Source organism: Sus scrofa, chromosome 8 (genome assembly GCF_000003025.6).
Source record: "Sus scrofa isolate TJ Tabasco breed Duroc chromosome 8, Sscrofa11.1, whole genome shotgun sequence".
Classification (NCBI taxonomy): Eukaryota; Metazoa; Chordata; class Mammalia; order Artiodactyla; family Suidae; genus Sus; species Sus scrofa.
This window is the reverse complement of record NC_010450.4, coordinates 55,812,692-55,831,891: the sequence shown is the minus strand read 5'-3', so window position 1 is coordinate 55,831,891 and position 19,200 is coordinate 55,812,692. Positions and strand designations below refer to the sequence as shown.

General features: G+C 45.4%; 1 protein-coding gene across 1 annotated transcript in view; it reads right to left on the bottom strand.

Moving 5' to 3' along the window:
- Positions 1,512–19,200, bottom strand: part of THEGL (theg spermatid protein like) — a 43,166-nt gene continuing 25,477 nt past the window's right edge. Inside the window, exons 8-11 of the mRNA XM_021100537.1 lie at positions 18,009–18,123; positions 7,205–7,336; positions 4,580–4,755; positions 1,512–2,313 (exon numbers count right to left, since the gene is read on the bottom strand). Coding sequence (XP_020956196.1) covers positions 2,199–2,313; positions 4,580–4,755; positions 7,205–7,336; positions 18,009–18,123 — 538 coding nt within the window. The 3' untranslated portion in view covers positions 1,512–2,198. The remainder of the gene's footprint in view (positions 2,314–4,579; positions 4,756–7,204; positions 7,337–18,008; positions 18,124–19,200) is intronic.

The following is a 19,200-nucleotide window of genomic DNA, read 5'->3' as shown; positions in this document are numbered from 1 at the left end:
TGGAGGTAAGGACGGTTGTGTGGCCGTCCTGTCTTGGTTTCCTGCTATGATGAGTCACGATGCTGGGAATGTTACTTGTTGGGAGTGGGGGGATCACCACATTTGAATGTCACATTCATTAGGCTCTAAGATGCTTGTACCCAAGTCAAAGGGAGGAAACAGGCAGAAGGGAAATATAATTTAGCAATTTAAAAACACAACTGAAATTGAGGCAAGAAACAAACAATCTGCTTAAATGTGGCTCAAATATCACAGGCTCTCACATAGCTTTTACTCAGTTTTTTTTCTGGTTGTGTCCACAGCATGCAGAAGTTCCTAGACCAGGGACAGAACCCGTGCCACAGCAGTGACAATGTCAGATCCTTTACTGTAGGGCCACCCGGGAACTCCCACTTACTGAATTTTGATGGATATCCTTGAATAGATGTTTCTTCATTAGCTATTTGTCCCAAGGGCCATTTCCAGAAACTGTAATTTTAAGATAATAACAATATTACACATTTTAGAGGAGGGTGATCACTGGCATTCCTCCTGCCATCTTGCCAGAAGTCCATCTCCTCGGAGCACATCTTCACAGGTACATTCACCATGTCCCCAAACTTACAAACGTTGAAGGTGTCTCAGAAATGTGCTTGGGTTTTATAAATTTCATGATTTATCTGAATCCCAGACAAAGTCCACTTGGACTTTTTGACCTGCAGGCCCAATGTGGGGGATTTAGGTGATTTACTCTAAAAGCATAGAAAATGCATCTGCTGTGCAACCAGAGCGGAGACAAACCACCTACCTCGGCCCGGCTGGAGAGTGTGGACCATGAAAAGGGACCAGCCCTGGCTATTGGATTCAAATCCAATAGCGATTACACATGGAGGGGACAGACAACCAGGTCCTGGTGCACAGCACAGAGAAACACACGCAAGGGCCTATGGGACCTTAGTGGAAAAGGGTATTTTAAAAATATATATAACTGGAGTTCCCGTCATGGCACAGTGGAAACCATGAGGTTGAGGTTCGATCCCTGACCTTGTTCATTGGGTTAAGGATCTGGTGTTGTCATGAGCTGTGATGGAGGTCGCAGACGTGGCTGGGATCCTGCATTGCTATGGCTGTGGTGTAGGCCTGTGGCTACAGCTCTGATTAGACCCCTAGCCTGGGAATCTCCATATGCCATGGGTGTGGCCCTAAAAAGCAAAAATAAATAAATACAAATAAAAAGCCTATAGCTCTTGGCCTATTTTAATCAGAGCTAGGAAAAGAACTGCATCCCCATATTTCATTTTAATCAATAAACCCAACTTTTTTCCTACCTAACCACCCCCCCCCACAAAAAAGAAACCCAAAACCAAAACCAGGACCAAAAAAAAAAAAAAAAAAAAAATGCACTACTGTACGGTCTTGCCTCCTCATGGCACTAGTTATCTCCTTAACACAAAGGCCTCAGAGAGAACTCATTCATCTGTAAAAGTGGTTTTCAAATAAGTTCATTTTCCTGTAAGTCTATATAAGCCATAAGAGTTTAATTTGCATAATACTAATCCATGGAGAGAATAAAATAAATTAAAAAACTATGGGCAGATGCATCTGGACAAAGCCTCAGACCACTTACCAAATATCTTGCTTTTTCTGACATTGATAAATGACACTGAGCACGTGGGCGGGAACAGTGATCAGTGGAGGAGACCCACTAAGTCACGGCAGTCAGCTCCCTAGATTTCATCTACAGATTATAAAAACCATTTTAACTCACCCACAAAAGCTTTTCTGTTTCTAGGTTATTTTTCGGTAATTAGGGGACACGGGAAAAGTGACACAGATCGTGATTTCAGTTCTCAGGGTGCCAAGGCCAAATCACCTACTGGAAAACTCGGATCTTGCAGGGAAAAGCAAAACTGGCAAATGTAAGAAAGTGTTTCTTCACGTCTGAGCAGTGAAACAGCCCAGGGGCATGTGAGCGGACCGTGAGGACCAGAAGGCAGGCTGCCGTTTTCTGTTTTATTACATGTCGGAGGCCCCAGACCTGATGTGATTACAGGTGACAGGAGCAATTGCTATTCCAGGTCAGAGTGGTGTTCCTGGTCTGTGTGTTGGAGGTGGGGGTCGGGGGTGGATACTGCTGGACAGAACCAGACTAGGGAACTAAGGTATCTGTTATGTCTTCTAGAAACATAACTGCTGGTGGACTGACGTGGCTTGTGTATTTAACGCCTGAGAGGTTCTGCCAATTCTTGGATCCTTGGAGAACACCGTGTTTTCAAGGCAGCTGGCTTGACCTTAAAGACTTCTGGATCGTAGTATATAATGTGCATAGGACTCCTGAAATGGAGAAAAAAAAATTCAACCTGAAATAAGAAAGAGGAACAAACACTCCTCAGGCACCTGCTATGCGTTAGGCATCATGGCACTGTCCCATTTGGATTTTCATAAAATAGGTGTCATCACCTCCTGGTGATAAAGAAATGAAGGCTCAGGAAAGTGGTAAGAATGACCTATGGCCAAATCTAGATTGGATATGTGTCAGATTCCAAAGTCTTTCCTCTTTGCACAGAAAGTAAATTCTGGAAATTTGTTAATAATTTAGCAATGCTAAAGCAAGCCGGAAAGTCAGTCCTCGGGGAACTTAAAGAAATCAATGTTTTGAAGTTTCCATTCTTAACCTTGACCACCAAATAATAATTTTGCTACCTGAGTAGAATCTTATTTATTTATTTTTTCTTGTCTTTTTGCTATTTCTTGGGCCGCTCCCGCGGCATATGGAGGTTCCCAGGCTAGGGGTCGAATTGGAGCTGCAGCCACCAGCCTACACCAGAGCCACAGCAACGCAGGATCCGAGCCGCGTCTGCAACCTACACCACAGCTCACGGCAACTCCGGATCATTAACCCACTGAGCGAGGGCAGGGACCAAACCCGCAACCTCATGGTTCCTAGTCGGATTTGTTAACCACTGCGCCACGACGGGAACTCCCTGAGTAGAATCTTAGAACTTGATCTTACTCTTTTCTTTTGTCAATGTACAGAGAGTGACTGTCATTTCATTTGATTTTGAACATTTTCTTCAAGGAAAAATGCATTATAAAAATATTCAAATATTTCATTAATAAAACCAAACATATTTCCTATTCCTTGAGCTCGAGACTACTGAAGCTTCTTCAGTTAGGTTTTGCTGATGGTGCTTTAAAAAGGGGATCAGGTGTGGTTGCCAGTGGGGAGGGGGAAGGAGAGGGAATAGGATGGACTGGGAGTCTGGGATTAGTAGATGCAAACTACTGCATTTGGAGTGGATAAGCAATGAGATCCTGCTGTATAGCACAGGGAACTATATCTAGTCACTTATGATGGAGGATAATGTGAGACAAAGAATGTATACAACGTGTGTATGACTGGGTCACTTCGCTGTACAGCAGAAATTGACAGAACATTGAAAATTAACTATAGGAGTTTCTGTCATGGTGCAGCAGAAACAAATCCGACTAGGAACCATGAGGTTGCGGGTTCTATCCCTGGCCTTGCTTAGTGGCTTAAGGATCCAGCGTTGCCATGAGCTGTGGTGTAGGTCACAGACACGGCTCAGATCCCGCATTGCTGTCGCTGTGGCATAGGCTGGCAGCTATAGCTCTGATTTGACCCCTAGCCTGGGAACCTCCATATGTCACAGGTTGGGGCCCTAAAAAGCAAAAAAAAAAAAAAAAAAAAAAAATTAAGAATTACAAAAAGAAAAAAGAAAACAAAAGAAAATCATCTACAATAGAAAAAATAAAAATCTTTTAAAAATTAAATAAAAAAAAGGAGGGATCAGGGAGTTCTCACTGTGGTGCAATGGGATCAGTGGCATCTCTACAGCCCTAGGATGGGAGTTCAATACCTGGCACTGTGGGTGAAAGGACCCAGCGTTGTGGACCGCATCTGATCCCTGGCCTAGGAACTCCATATGCCATGGGATGGCCACAAAATAAAAATAAAATAAAAAGAGGATCAGGCATGAATCCTCAAAGGTAACAACATGAATTGAGGTCCAAGGAAGTTATGGGGTCTTCTAAAAAATGAACAGGAGTTAGAGGCAATTTCTTCTTTGTGGAATATGTTCTGATTTATTTGAAATAGGTCATACATGTGTATGACACCAGAACACTGAAAAACACAAAAGCCTATTTAGTGAAAATAAGCCTCCCTCCCATTCCAGCTCTCTAGGCCCCCAAAGAACCATGTTACTAGCTTCTTGTCTGCTCCTCCAAGATGGAAGCAAATACAGGGCATGTATATATTTCTTTCTTACACGAATTGCAACATGCTATGTTTCTGTCCTGTACCCTGTTTCCCTTAACAATATATGTTAGATAAATAATCCCACACCCATAGTTACGGAGTTGACACCTAGGTCTCAAGCCCAATACTAGTCCACTAACACTTCTAACTATAGCCTTATATTTAAGGTAAGAAGCCCAATAAATGGAACAAGGGAGATGAGTTTTAAAATTTCTTCCACTTCTACAGTTTTTTTTTCGCTGAAATTATTAGGTCAACTTTTCCCTCTCCCTGGCAACCCTAGGCTTTCCTGTCCACCTCAGCCTTAAATTGACATACCTTGTATTGGGATTCGCTAGTTCTTGAATTCTGGGAGATATTTTGGAATGGAGAGCAGCCCGAGACACAGGCCAATGGACATCACGGGGAAGTAGGTAATCCCGATGTGGGGGCCTGGCCCTCGCTAGAGCCAGCGTCCGAGGGCTCGCGCTGGCTAGCAGGGCAGCACGGGATACCTAGAGGGGAAAGACACAGAGTGTGCCCCTAATTTCACCGCGTCTCCCCTTCACAGCGACAGCCCTAACAGAGTCACTGTCGCCCCGCTCCGGATTCCACTCCAGACCCTCCTAAGTGGTCTCTGTGCTGCTGAGGGAGGAAGGGGCATTTCAGTGAGTGCGCGCCACGAGCCAGGGCTGTAAGTGCCTTGTATCTGTGACACCCGTCACCGACAACTCTAGGGGAGGTGCGTTCTGAGGCCCGAGCCAGCCCTGTCACTCCTGGCTCTGACACCTTGCAGTGGCTCTCCACCGGCTCCTCGCGGGGCTGGAAGGCCTCAGGATCTGCTGCAGGCCTCAGAACGCACCTCCTCTTCCTCTGTCCCACCCTGGTGGTGTGATCCTGGCCACTGTCAGCCCCTGGCCCAGTCCCTCCCACCCAGGCCCTGTGCACCGGCTGGTTCTGTGTGAAGCGCTCTCTCCTTGTCTCGCCACGGCTGAGGAACTCAGGTCTTGAGATTCAAACATCACGTCCTCAAGGAGCTCCTCCCTGACTGGCCAAGATCAAGCTCCCTTTCTGAGCACCCTCCTCCTCCGAACCTACTTCATCTTCTTCATGGCCCTACCTACACCTCACTGAGCCCAGCTAGTTCATGTCTTATCTGCTTCTCCTCATTAGGATGCAGCTGTCTGAGAGAAGGCCTGGATTGCCAGAAGCTGGGCTGGTGCTGGTGCGTGACTGGTGCTGAATAAATACCTACATTCAGTTGACCGACTGATTGACTGACTGAATGACTGAGTGACTAACTGATCAACTGACTAAATGACGGACTGACTGACCAACTGACTGACCGACTGACTAACTGACTCCTTTTGCTTTTACTTTGGAAACCACCTCTGCCAGGAGGCTATCCTATCTCGTTGCTTTATTGGTAAAACAGGAACCATGGCATAGAGCTACTATCCTCTCTCTTAACGTGCTCATTAAAAGAATTAGGACGACAGCAAATACCACTCAGCAGCCTTGAAAATGTTCTATACTGAACACTGACCCTAATCCATATCATCTGATACAGATGAGTTTGGGTTCTAAGAGTATGATTACCTGCAGTAGTATCACTTAAAAAAAAAAAAAACTTTTTAAACTTCTAAACAATCCTAGCAAATAAAAAGGCTGCCTCTAATTCGCATCTTACACATGAAGGAAACTAAGAACCAAGTGACTTGCCACAGGTCACCAGGTAAGTCCCTTTGGCAAACTCCCAAGGGTTTTTGATTTCCTAGGGAATTTCCTAACAGCATTCCATATCAAATCCCCGGGTTCCTGTAATGAGGGTGAAGTTGGTCTGACTTCTGGAGTTCCTGTTGTGGCTCAGCAACCTAAGGACCCAACATGGTCTCTGAGTTCAAACCCATTCAGTGGGCTAAAGATCCAGCATTACCACAAGCTGCCCATAGGCCTCAGCTGTGGCTCCGATTCAGCCCCCAGCCGGGGAACTTCCATATACCATGGCTGTGGCCCTAAAAAGACAAAAAGAATGTGAAACTGGTCTGACCTCCTTTAGCAACACAATCCTTAGGTATTTATTAGAAACCCCATTGGGAATGGGCCAGGTAGTCACAGCCATGGGTGGGGGCGAGTGTCAGGGAGCAGGGCGGACAGCAGGCCCCGTGTGTGTCCGGTCCCCACTCAGCACCTGCCTTACCTGCGATCACAGGTCCTCCAGCCTGGAACCAGAGCTGCCATCTTTACAGCCCGGCTCGCTTGGCTCGATCCAGGGCCGCCCCAACTGGAGGGCGGTGGTGTGTGTGGCGTGTGCTCTTCCTTTCACCAGAACGTTCTCACTCAGATGCCTCCTTCTCAGTGCTCAGGTCTGGCTCAAATGCCCTCCTCGGACAGGTGTTCACTGACCGCCACACGCAAAGCGGCTTACTCCCCCGCCCGGCCACAGGTGCCCCTTTTTCCTATTTTATTTTCTTTATGGCACTCATCACTCCCTGGCATTACCTCATCTGCTTACTTGTTTATTTTGTGTCCTGGACACAGTACCTGGCACACACAGAGTCCATGTTCTTCATCCCCCCACCCCAGCCCTCTGCACATGGGTGCCAGGTCTTCCTTCCTGCCACACACCATGCTTTCCAGGCTCTCTTTTCCAGTGACTTTGGTCTATGCTGTGGAGGTAAAGCCCCACCCTCAGAACAAGAAGAAGGTCAGCAGGAGGGGGCCAGGGCCACGGCGGGAGTGTGCCGGCAGGGGCGGGAGGGGGTGGCGGGGGGGGGGGGAAGGGGCCAGGGCGGGAGGGGGTGGGGGTGGGAGGGGTCAGGGCAGGAAGGGGCCAAGGGCAGGAAGGGGACAGGGCGGGAAGGGGGATGGTGGGAAAGGACCCAGCGCAGTGATGGTGCCAGGGCAGGAGAGGCCAGGGCAGGAAGGGTCAGGGTTGGGGAGGCCAGGGCAGTGATGGCTTACCGGACGGATGGGCATTTCATTACTTTCTCTTTCAAAGCACAGACCCTCGATCTTAATCCTGGGTTGGGCAAGGTCTACAATTCTTGGAGTTGCAACAGCATTCAGGGCAGATGTCGAAATCTTGGTTTCAATCTAGGGGAGAACAAGAAAACAGTCCCTACCAGCATCCAACAATAAACACTATCTGGATGAAAATGACAAAGCTGTGGGGACCAGGCTTCTCATTAAGGCCAGCAGAAATTATTAAGATCTTGCAGGTACCTGTGCTCAGAGCTGAAAGGATCAGCTTCCTGCCTTCTCAAAGTAGGCTGTCTAGATTCCAATCTAGCTTTTTCTGGAACTTACCGTTAAACTAAAGACAGGGGGGGTGGGGAGTGACAGGTACACACAATGACTAACAGATAAATGGCCATGCTAATCAGTACAATGATAAACTCAGCCACAGGAGGGCTTGGCCTGAGCACATGAGAACACTATCGGGAGAGATCTTCTTCATTCATAATTCTGCTGCCCTCTGGAAACCAAGGTTCACATGATCACAATCCCCAGGCTTCAGATGAACTGAAGTGGCTCTCTTCTAACTGGAACAGGTAAGACCACGTACCAGAGGCCGAGAGGGAGACAACAGTGCATACCCATGGCCAGTGGTGAACTAGCCCCCAACATACTCCTAACCCCTCAACTGTGGAAACGGGTTCCAATGACATGGTTTCCTACTGAAACTACTTATATCCAAACTCAAAACCTACCACATGACGTGGAGGGGGAATCGAATCAATAACTGGAAATAAAACAGGGTTTGAACCGTGGGTGGAAAAGTCACACACCAGGTGTGCTCCAAACCTCTTCTTGTTTAAAACAAGGATGATAACGATAGTAGCACTGACCATGAGTTACACTTATTCATTCATTCATTCCTCAACTGGGCTATCATTTACATTTCTACTTCACTAACGGAGAAACCAAGAAATGGTGATGTTCAGCAATCTATTCAAGTTTATTCAAACAAAGGTCCTATGTATCTGCATAAAACTAAGAAGTGCTAATCAAGCAGTTCCAAAGAGCAAAGCGTTGTCTCCCGTCAGGGTCTGGGAAACCAAAGAAATACATGACAACCACTGCTTTCAATTAAGGCTTACCATCACAAAAGAAATAAAACAATCATTCATTAATTCACTTCCTTAAACAAGTTTTTTGTTTGTTTGTTTGGTTTTTGGTTTTTGGAGGGTTTTTTTTGTTTGTTTGTTTTTGTATTTTTGCCTTTTCTTGGGCCGCTCCTGTGGCATATGGAGGTTCCCAGGCTAGGGGTCGAATCGGAACTGTAGCCACCGGCCTACGCCAGAGCCACAGCAACGTTGGGATCCAAGCCGCATCTGCAACCTACACTACAGCTCACGGCAATGCCAGATCCCCACTGAGCAAAGCCAAGGATTGAACCTGCAACCTCATGGTTCCTAGTCAGATTCGTTAACCACTGAACCATGATGGCAACTCCTTTAAACAAGTTTTTTTAAAAAAATTTTTTTGGCTGCACACATGACATGCAGAAGTTACCAGGTCATGGATCAAACCCGAGCCAGTGCAGTGACAATGCTGGATCCTTAACCACTAGACCACCAGGGAACTACAAATATTTCTTAATCAATTATATTATGTAAGATACAACAAAGAATAATAAACTGGTACCTTTCCTTAAAGAAGTCTTCCTTCAAACAAACCATAAGCCTATAAGCAAATCATTGATCACTTGATATCCACAAAAGAGAACAGGTAAAGTTTTGAGGAATTACAAAGGAAGGATGGGAGGATCCAAGAAGGTTTCTCTTTTCATGAATAAAGAAGCATTAGATGGGGCCCCAAAGGAAGGATCGATTCTGACAAGCGGAGGGAGGAGAAAAGCGGAGGGAGGAGAAAAGTGGAGGGAGGGAGATGGAAGGAAAGTCTAGACAGTAGCAAGGAAGCCAACCTTGTCTGACAAACACCTCTGCGATTAGGTCAGCGTGGAGGGTGCTGTGCACAGCCAGCCAAGAACTGGAACAGGGGAGAAGGACTGAGCAGGGACGTGGGAAGTGGGAAAGACAGGAAGTTATGGCCAAGAGAAGAAAAACAAGGCCATATCTCATCTGCCTTCTTCTAAAATACTTTTAAAGTGACAACAATTTAAGCAAAAGCATACCTGAATAAGAATAGATCAATGTAACCAAACAGAGAATTCAGAAATATAATCTAGCACAGTGGTTCTCAATTTTCTTTGATCTAGAGCCCCTTTTCAATTTTTTAATTGAATAAATTTGATATGGAACATTTTTTATTCTCTTAAAAAGTGACTGAGAGCTCCCAGAGACATTTAAGATAATCTATAATTTCATCTAAAAAAACCATTACACAGTAATACAAGTATCTTTATGACAACAAACTATATCTTCCAAAACAAAAAATGTGAGAAGATTGGTATGTTTACATTTTTGCAAATCTCTTTAATACCCAGCTTAAGAGGACACGTGCTTAGTTGAAGTCTATGAAGAAAATCCAGTCTCACACAATAGTTGGAAAAGAGCATATTTTAAGAGTCTTTTCAGATAACTGGGGATATTCTTGGGTACTAAAATAAAACTTAACTAAGTGTGGATTCTTAGAAAATACTAGCTGCAATGTCCTGTAACTGTCGAGGAGCTTTTCACACTCCATCACGTTACCACCACTGGTCCACCTGCACATTGAAGGGACCTTTTACTCGAGTATGATTCTGGCGTGCAGATTACTTAAAAGCTTCTGGGGAACCTTGATGCATACCTAGGCCACATTTTAAAAAACCATTGCCCTAGAATAAATAACCTTGTGTATATGATAACTGCAACAGTGAATAAATAAGGGCTGGGGCAAGGGCAGATTCTTACCCTATATTTTATACAAAATGAACTTCAAATAGACTGAGGAATGAGCTATTTTAAAAATAAAAAGAAATCACAAAAATACTACAGGAAAATAGAGAGGACTGGTAGTTTGCACATAAATGTTCAACAGTTAGCTCCTCAGAGAAAAAGACTACTCTGTAATGCTGCCAATTTCTATAGTATAAAAATTCCCACCACGGTCAGTTTTAAACTACCAAGGTGAGGAGTGCCTGTCGTGACACAGTGGTTAATGAATCCAACTAGGAACCATGAGGTTGTGGGTTCAGTCCCTGGCCTTGCTCAGTGGGTTAAGGATCCGGCATTGCCATGAGCTGTGGTGTAGGTTGCAGATGCGGCTCGGATCACACGTTGCTGTGGCCCTGATGTAGGCCAGCGGCTGCAGCTCCCATTCGACCCCTAGCCTAGGAACCTCCATATGCCTCGGGAGCGGCTCAAGAAAAGGCAAAAAGACAAAAATAAATAAATAAATAAACTACCAAGGTGATCTCACTAAATGTGAAGTTGGAATGACAAAGGTTGACTCTTTGGGAAGATTAATAAAGTTAATTTGCTAATCCCAAACAGGGCTGATGAAGAAATAAAGAAAGGAGGGGAGACCCAGATGGCAGAGCAGCTGGGAGTGGATCTCAGCTTCTCCTGCACATACCAACCCCAGTGTATGGAGAACGATTCACAAAGAACATGCAGTGGACACCAGCAGAAGACCTCAGATTTCCAAGGGGCAAGAAACCCATCACACAACTTGGGAGAACAAAAAGGAAAAAGGAAGGAGAAGAGGTAAAAAGGAATCAGGAGGGAGCAGCACTCCAGAGAGGGAGCTGTGAGAGAGGAAAGGAACCTCGCCCTCAGGCCCCTTCACTGATGGGGAGACCAGCCCAGATGACGGAGGGACCGCAAGACCTGGAGAAAAAATGCTGCAGCTGGACTGAGGAGGCCAAAGCAGAGAGAGAGCTGCACAGACCATGGGCACCACGGCCTCAGACAGCACAGCCTGGAAACTCAGGTGGGGGCTGGGTGCTGAGACCTTGGAAACCGAGGTCAGCTCTGGAAGAGGATGGGGTTGGCTGTGTGGGGCTAGTGAGCAGTGCTCCATGGCCAAGGGAGCCTGGAAGGGGGCCTGAGCCCACTCAGGAAGCAAGGCACCACTGCTGGGGAGGGTGAGGGAGGAGAGTGGAACTGCCATAGAGAGGTTCCTATTGGGTTCCATAGGAACCTCTTTCTCTGGGCTTACCTGGGCTCTCAAGTAGCAGGGAGCCTTGTGCACGAGCTAGGAGGACAGGGGCAAGATCGCTTCAGCATCTCAACTCCAGAGGTGCCCACAGCCTCCCACACTAAGAACCTATGACCAGGCACTGCGGCCACCAGTCACCTCAGGGGTCTCCACTTTGGAGGGCCTTGCAACTGAGAGCGGTACGCTTCCCTCCACCCCCACCCCTCCCACAACACGCACCCTGCCACTGTCACTGCCAAGGACTCTGGGCACTGCACTGCCCCCACCTCCGCATGGGTCCCCACCACTGTCAAAGGCCTGGCAACCAGGTGCCGCCTACAGGCGTTGCCCATTGCCCCCACCCTGGAAGCAGACACAGGTTGTGCACCTGCACACCCACTGTAAGGGATAATAGTCTGCACACAAGAAGGAAAGCACAGCAAGTATCCAAACCAAAAGCAGCCCTCATGCCAAATAAAAATAAAAATAAAAAATAAAAAATTGTAAACCCATGCAGGCACCCAGGGGCTCTCCCCCATATAAACAGCCTTCCAAGAATACAGCAAATAATTGTTTTCCCTAATCTCACTGAGTAAGAAAAATATAAGCAAAATGAAGAAGCACAGGAACCTTCCCAGTTAAAAGAAGAGGAGAATTCCCCCGAAGGAGCAAACAATGAGGCAGACCTCTGGAGTCTAATAGAAACCAAGTTCATGAGGAGGTGATGAAAATACTCAGGAATTAAGAATGGTATCAACAGTAATCTTTTAAAAGGAACGAGAAACTATGAGGAACCAAGACATAAAAGGAGAAACTGATGGGAATACAACAGAAGGAGACATGAACACCCCACTTACAACAATGGACAGATCCCTAGCCAGAAAAGCAACAAGGCAACAGAGGTCCTAAAGGATACAGTAGAACAGTTAGACTTAACTGATATTTTCAGGACATTACATCCCCAAAACCCAGAATATACATTCTTTTCAAGTGCACAAGAAACATTCTCAAAGACTGACCACATACTGGGGCACAGAACCTTAACCAATTTAAGAGTATAGAAATTATCTCAAGCATCTTCTGTGACCCCAATGGCATGAAACTAGAAATCAACCACAGGAAAAGAAAAGAGAAAAAACTGACTACTTGGAGACTAAAGAACATGCTACTAAAAAACTAATGAGTCATGAGGAAATCAAAAAGGAAATTAAAAAATACCTTGAGACAAATGACAGTGAAAACACAACCATACAAAATCTATGGGATGCTGCAAAAGCAGTTCTTTTTTCTTTTCTTTCTTTTTTTTTTTTTTTTTTGATATTTGGGGCTGTACCCGCAGCATATGTAAGTTCCCGGGCCAGGGGTTGAATCAGAGCTGCAGCTGCTGGCCTACACCACAGCCACAGCAACACTGGATCTGAGCCGCATCTGCAACCTATGCTGCAGCTCACAGGATCACTGGATCCTTAACCCTCTGAGTCAGGCCAGGGATCAAACCTACATCCTCACAGAGACAATGCTGGGTCCTTAATCCACTAAGCACAACAGGAACGTCCAACCCAATTTTTTATTTTATTTTAACTTTTTAATTTTCAATTTTTTGTCTTTTGTGGTTTTAGGGCCACACCCATGGCATATGGAGGTTCCCAGGCTAGGAGTTGAATGGGAGCTATAGCTGCCGGCCTACACCACAGCCACAGCAACACCAGACCTGAGCTGTGTCTGTGACCTACACCACAGCTCCCGGCAACACCAGATTCTTAACCCACTGAGCAAGGCCAGGGATCAAACCCACATCCTCATGGATACTAGTCAGGTTCATTAACCACTGAGCCATGACGGGGAACTCCCCAATCTAATTTCTTAAATAGGTAAAAGCTTGATAAGTCAGAAAACCATTTCATTAATACACATGATTTTGTCTGCAGAAAATCCTAAAGAATGTAAAAAAACCCGCTAAATGCCGGAAGGTACACAAATGCCCACAAGCAAATGACCAGTGCTCAGCACTGATAGTCACCCAGGAATGTGCATTGAAGCCGCCACCAGATACCACTATTCATTCCCTAAAATGGCTAAACATTTAAACACAATTTAAACACGGACAAAACCAGTATAGGAAAGTCTGCCTAGCATCAGGATCACTTATGCATTGCCAGCGAGATTCAACACGGTACACTTTGTTGGAAAATACCCGAGCAGTTTCTCATAAACCTAAATATACGGCTACCTATGACCCAGACATCCCTCCTATAGGAGTTTACTTGAGAGAGATGCAAACACAGGTCCACAAAAATATTTGTATGTGAACACGCACAGCCACCTTATTCCAAACAGCCCCAACAGGAAACGTCCCATAAATGATTCAGGGGAAAATACATACACACACACCCCCTCCACAAAGGAGCGAAACTGACAATGCCAACAGACCGAAATGTTGATTTTTGCAGATTTTCAGTAAATTTGAAATTACCATTGAAATAAAAAAACAAATAAATAAAAAATAAAAAGCAGGTACATGTTTTAAGAGAATTTGGCCTGTAAATACTTACAACTGCAAACTGAAATGTCTATTTGACTTAGAATTTTGAAATTAAGTTGAAATCTTAAGTTTACGTCATTCTGAGATAGGCTGGGTCCTGGGACCATTTACTGGCATGCCAGCACCTGGACAAATGTCTCCTGAGCAACAGAAGGACAATAGTGAATTAAAAATAACTACATGCATATGCAAAGTTGGGGCAAAGTGTGAACAATAAGATACAAAAAACCACCTGCTGAGCAGAGGCAGAGAGGGGACTGCATATGGTCCCTGCACAAGACACCAAGGGGGCAGGGCGGGGTGGAGGTGGCAGGGGAGGGCAGACCACCTAAGCCACCCCTCCAGCCTGACCCACTGATCTGCCCCGACCCTCACCCAGGTAAGGAACAAGCTTGCCTCCCCTGGGGGAGCAAGGAGCAAGCAGGGGCACCTGCGTCCTGTCCCCCTCACCTGCCCCTGCTGCAGCCCCAGCCCAGTACAGCCTGGTCTGAATTCCTCACCTGGCCTCCTATCAATTTCTAGTGATTAAAAAATCCAAGAACCTGAGTCAACATCAATTCTTACAATGGTAAAAAAAAAAAAATTCAGGTTCACTGTATTTCTAAGTTTACTGAATTAGATTTTTAAATAATTATTTAAAAAATAAAATAAAATAATTATTTAACATTTGAGAAGGTTTTATTTGTTAATGTAGATGGTTGAAGTAAAATACTTTAAAAATAAATCAAACTTAAGGAGTTCCTGTTGTGGCTCAATGGGTTAAGAACCTGCCTAGTATCCATGAGGATGTGGGTTTGATCACTGGCCTCACTCAGTGGGGTAAGGATACAGTGTTGCTGTGGCTGTAGTGCAGGCTGACACCTGTGGTTCTGATTCAGCCTCTAGCGTGGGAACTTCCAAATGTCACAGGTGTGGTCCTAAAAGAGCAAGAAAAAAGAAAGAAAGAAAAAGAAATCTATTTATAAATATCGTTTAAAGTGTTGAAAGTATTTAATTAAGTTTGGAAACCAAACATTATTTAGGACTCAAAAGTAATTGTCAAAAACTGCTAGAATTATAAATAACATAAGATTTCCAAGCTAAAAAAGCCTAAGAAAGAGATTTTCTAATTTGAAAATTTAAAAACTGGCTATTAATTATTTAAATCAGGAGCATACACACCCCTGTTCAAGGAACCAAGAGACTCACATCATTGGATGTGGAAGTTTTTTCTCTTAAGTGCCTATAAATTCTTTGCCACTTCTCTCATTGGGAGGTGGTGTTTGTGTCCCTACCCCCTTGAATTTGGCCAGACTTGTACCTATATCAACCAATGGAGCATGACTGCAGTGACACAATGTGACTTCCAAGGCTAAGTCATGACAAAAATGTTGGGCCTCCCTGATTCTTTGGGAATGCTTCCCCTCAGGACAGTCCATTTCGGGTACTCTCCCTGGAACTCACTGCCATGCTGAGCAGGCTAAGCCACAAGGAGAGGCCATGGGCAGGCAGCTGCCAAGTAGGTCTTCCCAGCTGGGGCCAGCCTAGAAGCCATCCCAGCTGAGGCATGACCAATAGGTGTCCTTACGGACCCAACATTATACCCGCCCAGCCTGGCCCCTGCCAAATTCACATGCCGAAGTCTAACACCCCAAAGCGATGGTTGGGGGAGGTGACTGGGTTAGATGAGGTCATGAAGGTGAGACCGCCATAGTGGTGTGATTCAAGACAAGGAAGAGAGCAGAACCTCCTCTGTGCCCACCTGCACTGGGGTCATGTGCCACACACACAGCAAGAGGGGACTTCATCAAGAAGACCACCCATAGGCATCAGAGCTTGGCTTTCTCGGCATCTAGAACCGGGAGAAATACATGTCCGCTGTGTAAGCTCTGGTACTTCATCCCAGCAGCTCCAGCTAAGACACGTCAAGAAGCCCTCAGCTGACTCCCGGCCCTACCATCTCAGACATTCAAGCTATTCAGCAGTGTCCCAACTGAAGCCCCCAACATCAGGAAGCAGACAAGCCACACCAGTTTGCCCTGTCAGAACTTCTAGCTCATAAAGTCCCGGAGCATGATAAGGGCTGGTGTTTTCCATCCCTGAGTTTGGGGTGGTTTGGTACAAAGCAACAGAGAATCAGATCAGAACTTTAAGGATGAGTTCTCTGTTCAGACACACTGGGTTTTACTACCCTGTGTAGGGTCGGTGTTTTACCAATTGAAGGTGTGTTGCTCGCTTTGTGTCTCTGTGTCACATCTGGGTGATTCTTACAGTGTTTCAGACTTTTTTCATTAGGAGTATATTATAGTCATAATGCTGCTCAGCAATTCAGATGTTACTATTGCCAAAAGATTGACTCAGTGAAGGCTCAGATGATGATTAGGTGTTTTTTTGTTTGTTTGTTTGTTTGTTTGTTTGTTTGTTTTAGCAGTAAAGCAATATTTATGTATTTATTTATTTTGGTTTTTTTTTAGGGCCACACTTGTGACACATGGAGGTTCCCAGGCTAGGGGTCCAATTGCAGCTACAGCCGCCAGCCTACACCACGGCCACAGCAATTCGGGGGATCTGAGCCGCATCTGCGACCTACACCACAGCTCAAGGCAACGCCAGATCATTAACCCACTGAGAGAGGCCAAAGGTCAAATCCGCAACCTCATGGTTCCTAGTCAGAATTATTTCTGCTGCACCACAATGGGAACTCCAGTAAAGCATTTATTAAATTAAGGTATATACGTTGCTTTTTTAGACATAATACTATTGTACACCTGACAGACTACAGTAGGGTAATCATAACTTTTATACGGTATTCACTCTTCTGGGGTAGTCTAGAACCAAACCCACAAGATCTCTGAGGTATGCCTGCATTGGTTCTAGACTATCTGGAATTTGCTTTCTGAACTGATTAAATGTAAGAGTATTAATAACTCTATAGCCAATGGTTAAAAAATAAAATAAGAGGGGGGTTCCCGTCGTGGCGCAGTGGTTAATGAATCCGACTAGGAACCATGAGGTTGTGGGTTCGGTCCCTGCCCTTGCTCAGTAGGTTAACGATCCGGCGTTGCTGTGAGCTGTGGTGTAGGTTGCAGACACAGCTCGGATCCCGCGTTGCTGTGGGTCTGGCGTAGGCCGGTGGCTACAGCTCCGATTCGACCCCTAGCCTGGGAACCTCCATATGCCGCGAGAGCGGCCCAAGAAATAGCAAAAAGACAAAAAACAACAACAACAACAACAAAAAATAAATAAATAAATAAAACAAAATAAGAAAAGACACTGGTGGTCCACGGCAGGCGCTGGCTAAACAGAAAGTGAGATTTAGGTGACCAGGCAGCTGTTGACAGAAATCATTTTAGCGAAATAAACAAGTACGGTGGGCTTTGCTCATTGCTAGTAAGTGGGCTGGAGAACTTGAGGAAAGAGACCATCAGCTCAGGCCTTTAAATTCCCACCTGAAGGGGTAGTTAAAGACAAGAAAGTCTTTGCGACGGGAACCTTAAAGAAACCCTTATTGTCTATGGTCATAGGACTGAAAATTCTGAGAACCAAAGTCAAATATAATTCTGTGAGTGGGTGCATGACAGTGCTAACTAAATTCCCAAACTTCATGGTCTCCTATATTAAAGTCTAGGAAATGACTGGGAAGGAATGGGATCCTGAAAATTAGAATGTGGACGTACAGGCAGATTCCACTGAAGCTGGCAATTTAGACCCTTGAACACTGCTGAGCCTTCCCTGCCTAGAGAATCAGCCCTTCTCCCTGGCCTGAGGATGCCAGACCCTCCCCACCTGAAGAGCCTGTGATGGCTTCCCCGGAAGGAAACACCTTCTAGGAAACTGCTGACCAGCCCCTAGGCTCTCACTGTTTTTAGATCTATGACCAGACCCAAGTCCCTTAATAGGCTTAACAGCCCCCCACAGCCTCTCCACCAGCTCCACAGCCACTCAAGGATCCTTTTGTATTACTCACAGTGGTTTCCATTCTCTCATCAAATCCTGGCTGATACTTTAGGCTCATGGGAGACAGACATTTGATGATAGGGGACAATAAACCGGAAGAGAAGGAAAATATACACCTAGAGGGGGGCACGTTACAGCTACAAACATGCTACATTTTACAGAGTTTACCAGGAACTGCTTCTGTCACATGGATCCACTTACACTTTTTGGAGGAACATAGTTTGGATTGGTGCCTTTGGCTACTGAGAGTCGTAATATCCGGGGAGAAGGGCCAGAGATTTGAAGAGACTCTCTTGTCAAGTAATCACTGAAGGGCCTGCATGCAAATGAAAGATGAAATATTACAATCATGACAGGAAGAGTAACTGCAGTCTTCACTGCTATAGCCAACCTCCAATCAATGACATATACTGTTTCTATCTTAGGAACACATATTCCTCTCTCTACTAGACTGGTGTTTCTCAAGTTGTTTCACTATGATCCGCAGTAAGAAGTACAGTTTGGTTGGTTGGTTGGTTGTTTTTTGGGCAGCGCCTGCAGCATGCAAAAGCTCCAGGGCCAGGAATTGAACCCATGTCCCAGCAGTGACAGCACCGGATCCTTAATCTGCTGAGCCACCAAGGCACTCCAGAAGCACATTTTACATTGTGATGCAATGTACGTATGTAAATCTGTGCGTGTGAAACAAAACAATCACGCAACGATGCTCTCCCCAGGCAATGCACTCCCATTTTTGTTTGATTTCATTAAAAAACCTGGAATTGATTTCATGCGCCACTGACAGGTTGAGACTTGCAGTTTAAAAACACTACTTCCTACCAAAACCTCATATTGAAACACCGATATAAAAGTTCCAGTCACTACCAAGGAGCCTTCCATGGCGGCCAGCCCAGCCCATAGTGCAGTCGGACATAGTGCAGTCCAAGACGGTGCTGGTCACAGCTCCCAGCGCCCTGGCTGATATTCAGAGGTGGTTTCCCCCACATCTTCCTTCCCAGAAACAGAAACCTATCAACAAACAAACCTACAAACCTAATATAGGAAAAAGTTTTTATTAAATAAATATGATTACCCTCTAGGGGTAGTCTGTTCATTTTTTTAAATGATATATAGTTAACATACCATAGGATTTACCCTTTTAAATATACAATTCAGTGGTTTCTAGCATTTTCACAAAATTGTGCAACCATCACTACTACCTCAATTCAGAACGTTTCCCACGCCCTCAAGAGAAGCCATCCCTATGGGCAACCCCCCCCCCATTCCCCCACCCCACCCACCTCTAGGAATGAGCAATTGACCTTATGCCTCTGTGGATTTGTCTGTTTGGGAAATTTCAAATAAACAGTCATACAAATATGTCATCTTTTGTGTCTGGCTTCCTTCATTCGGC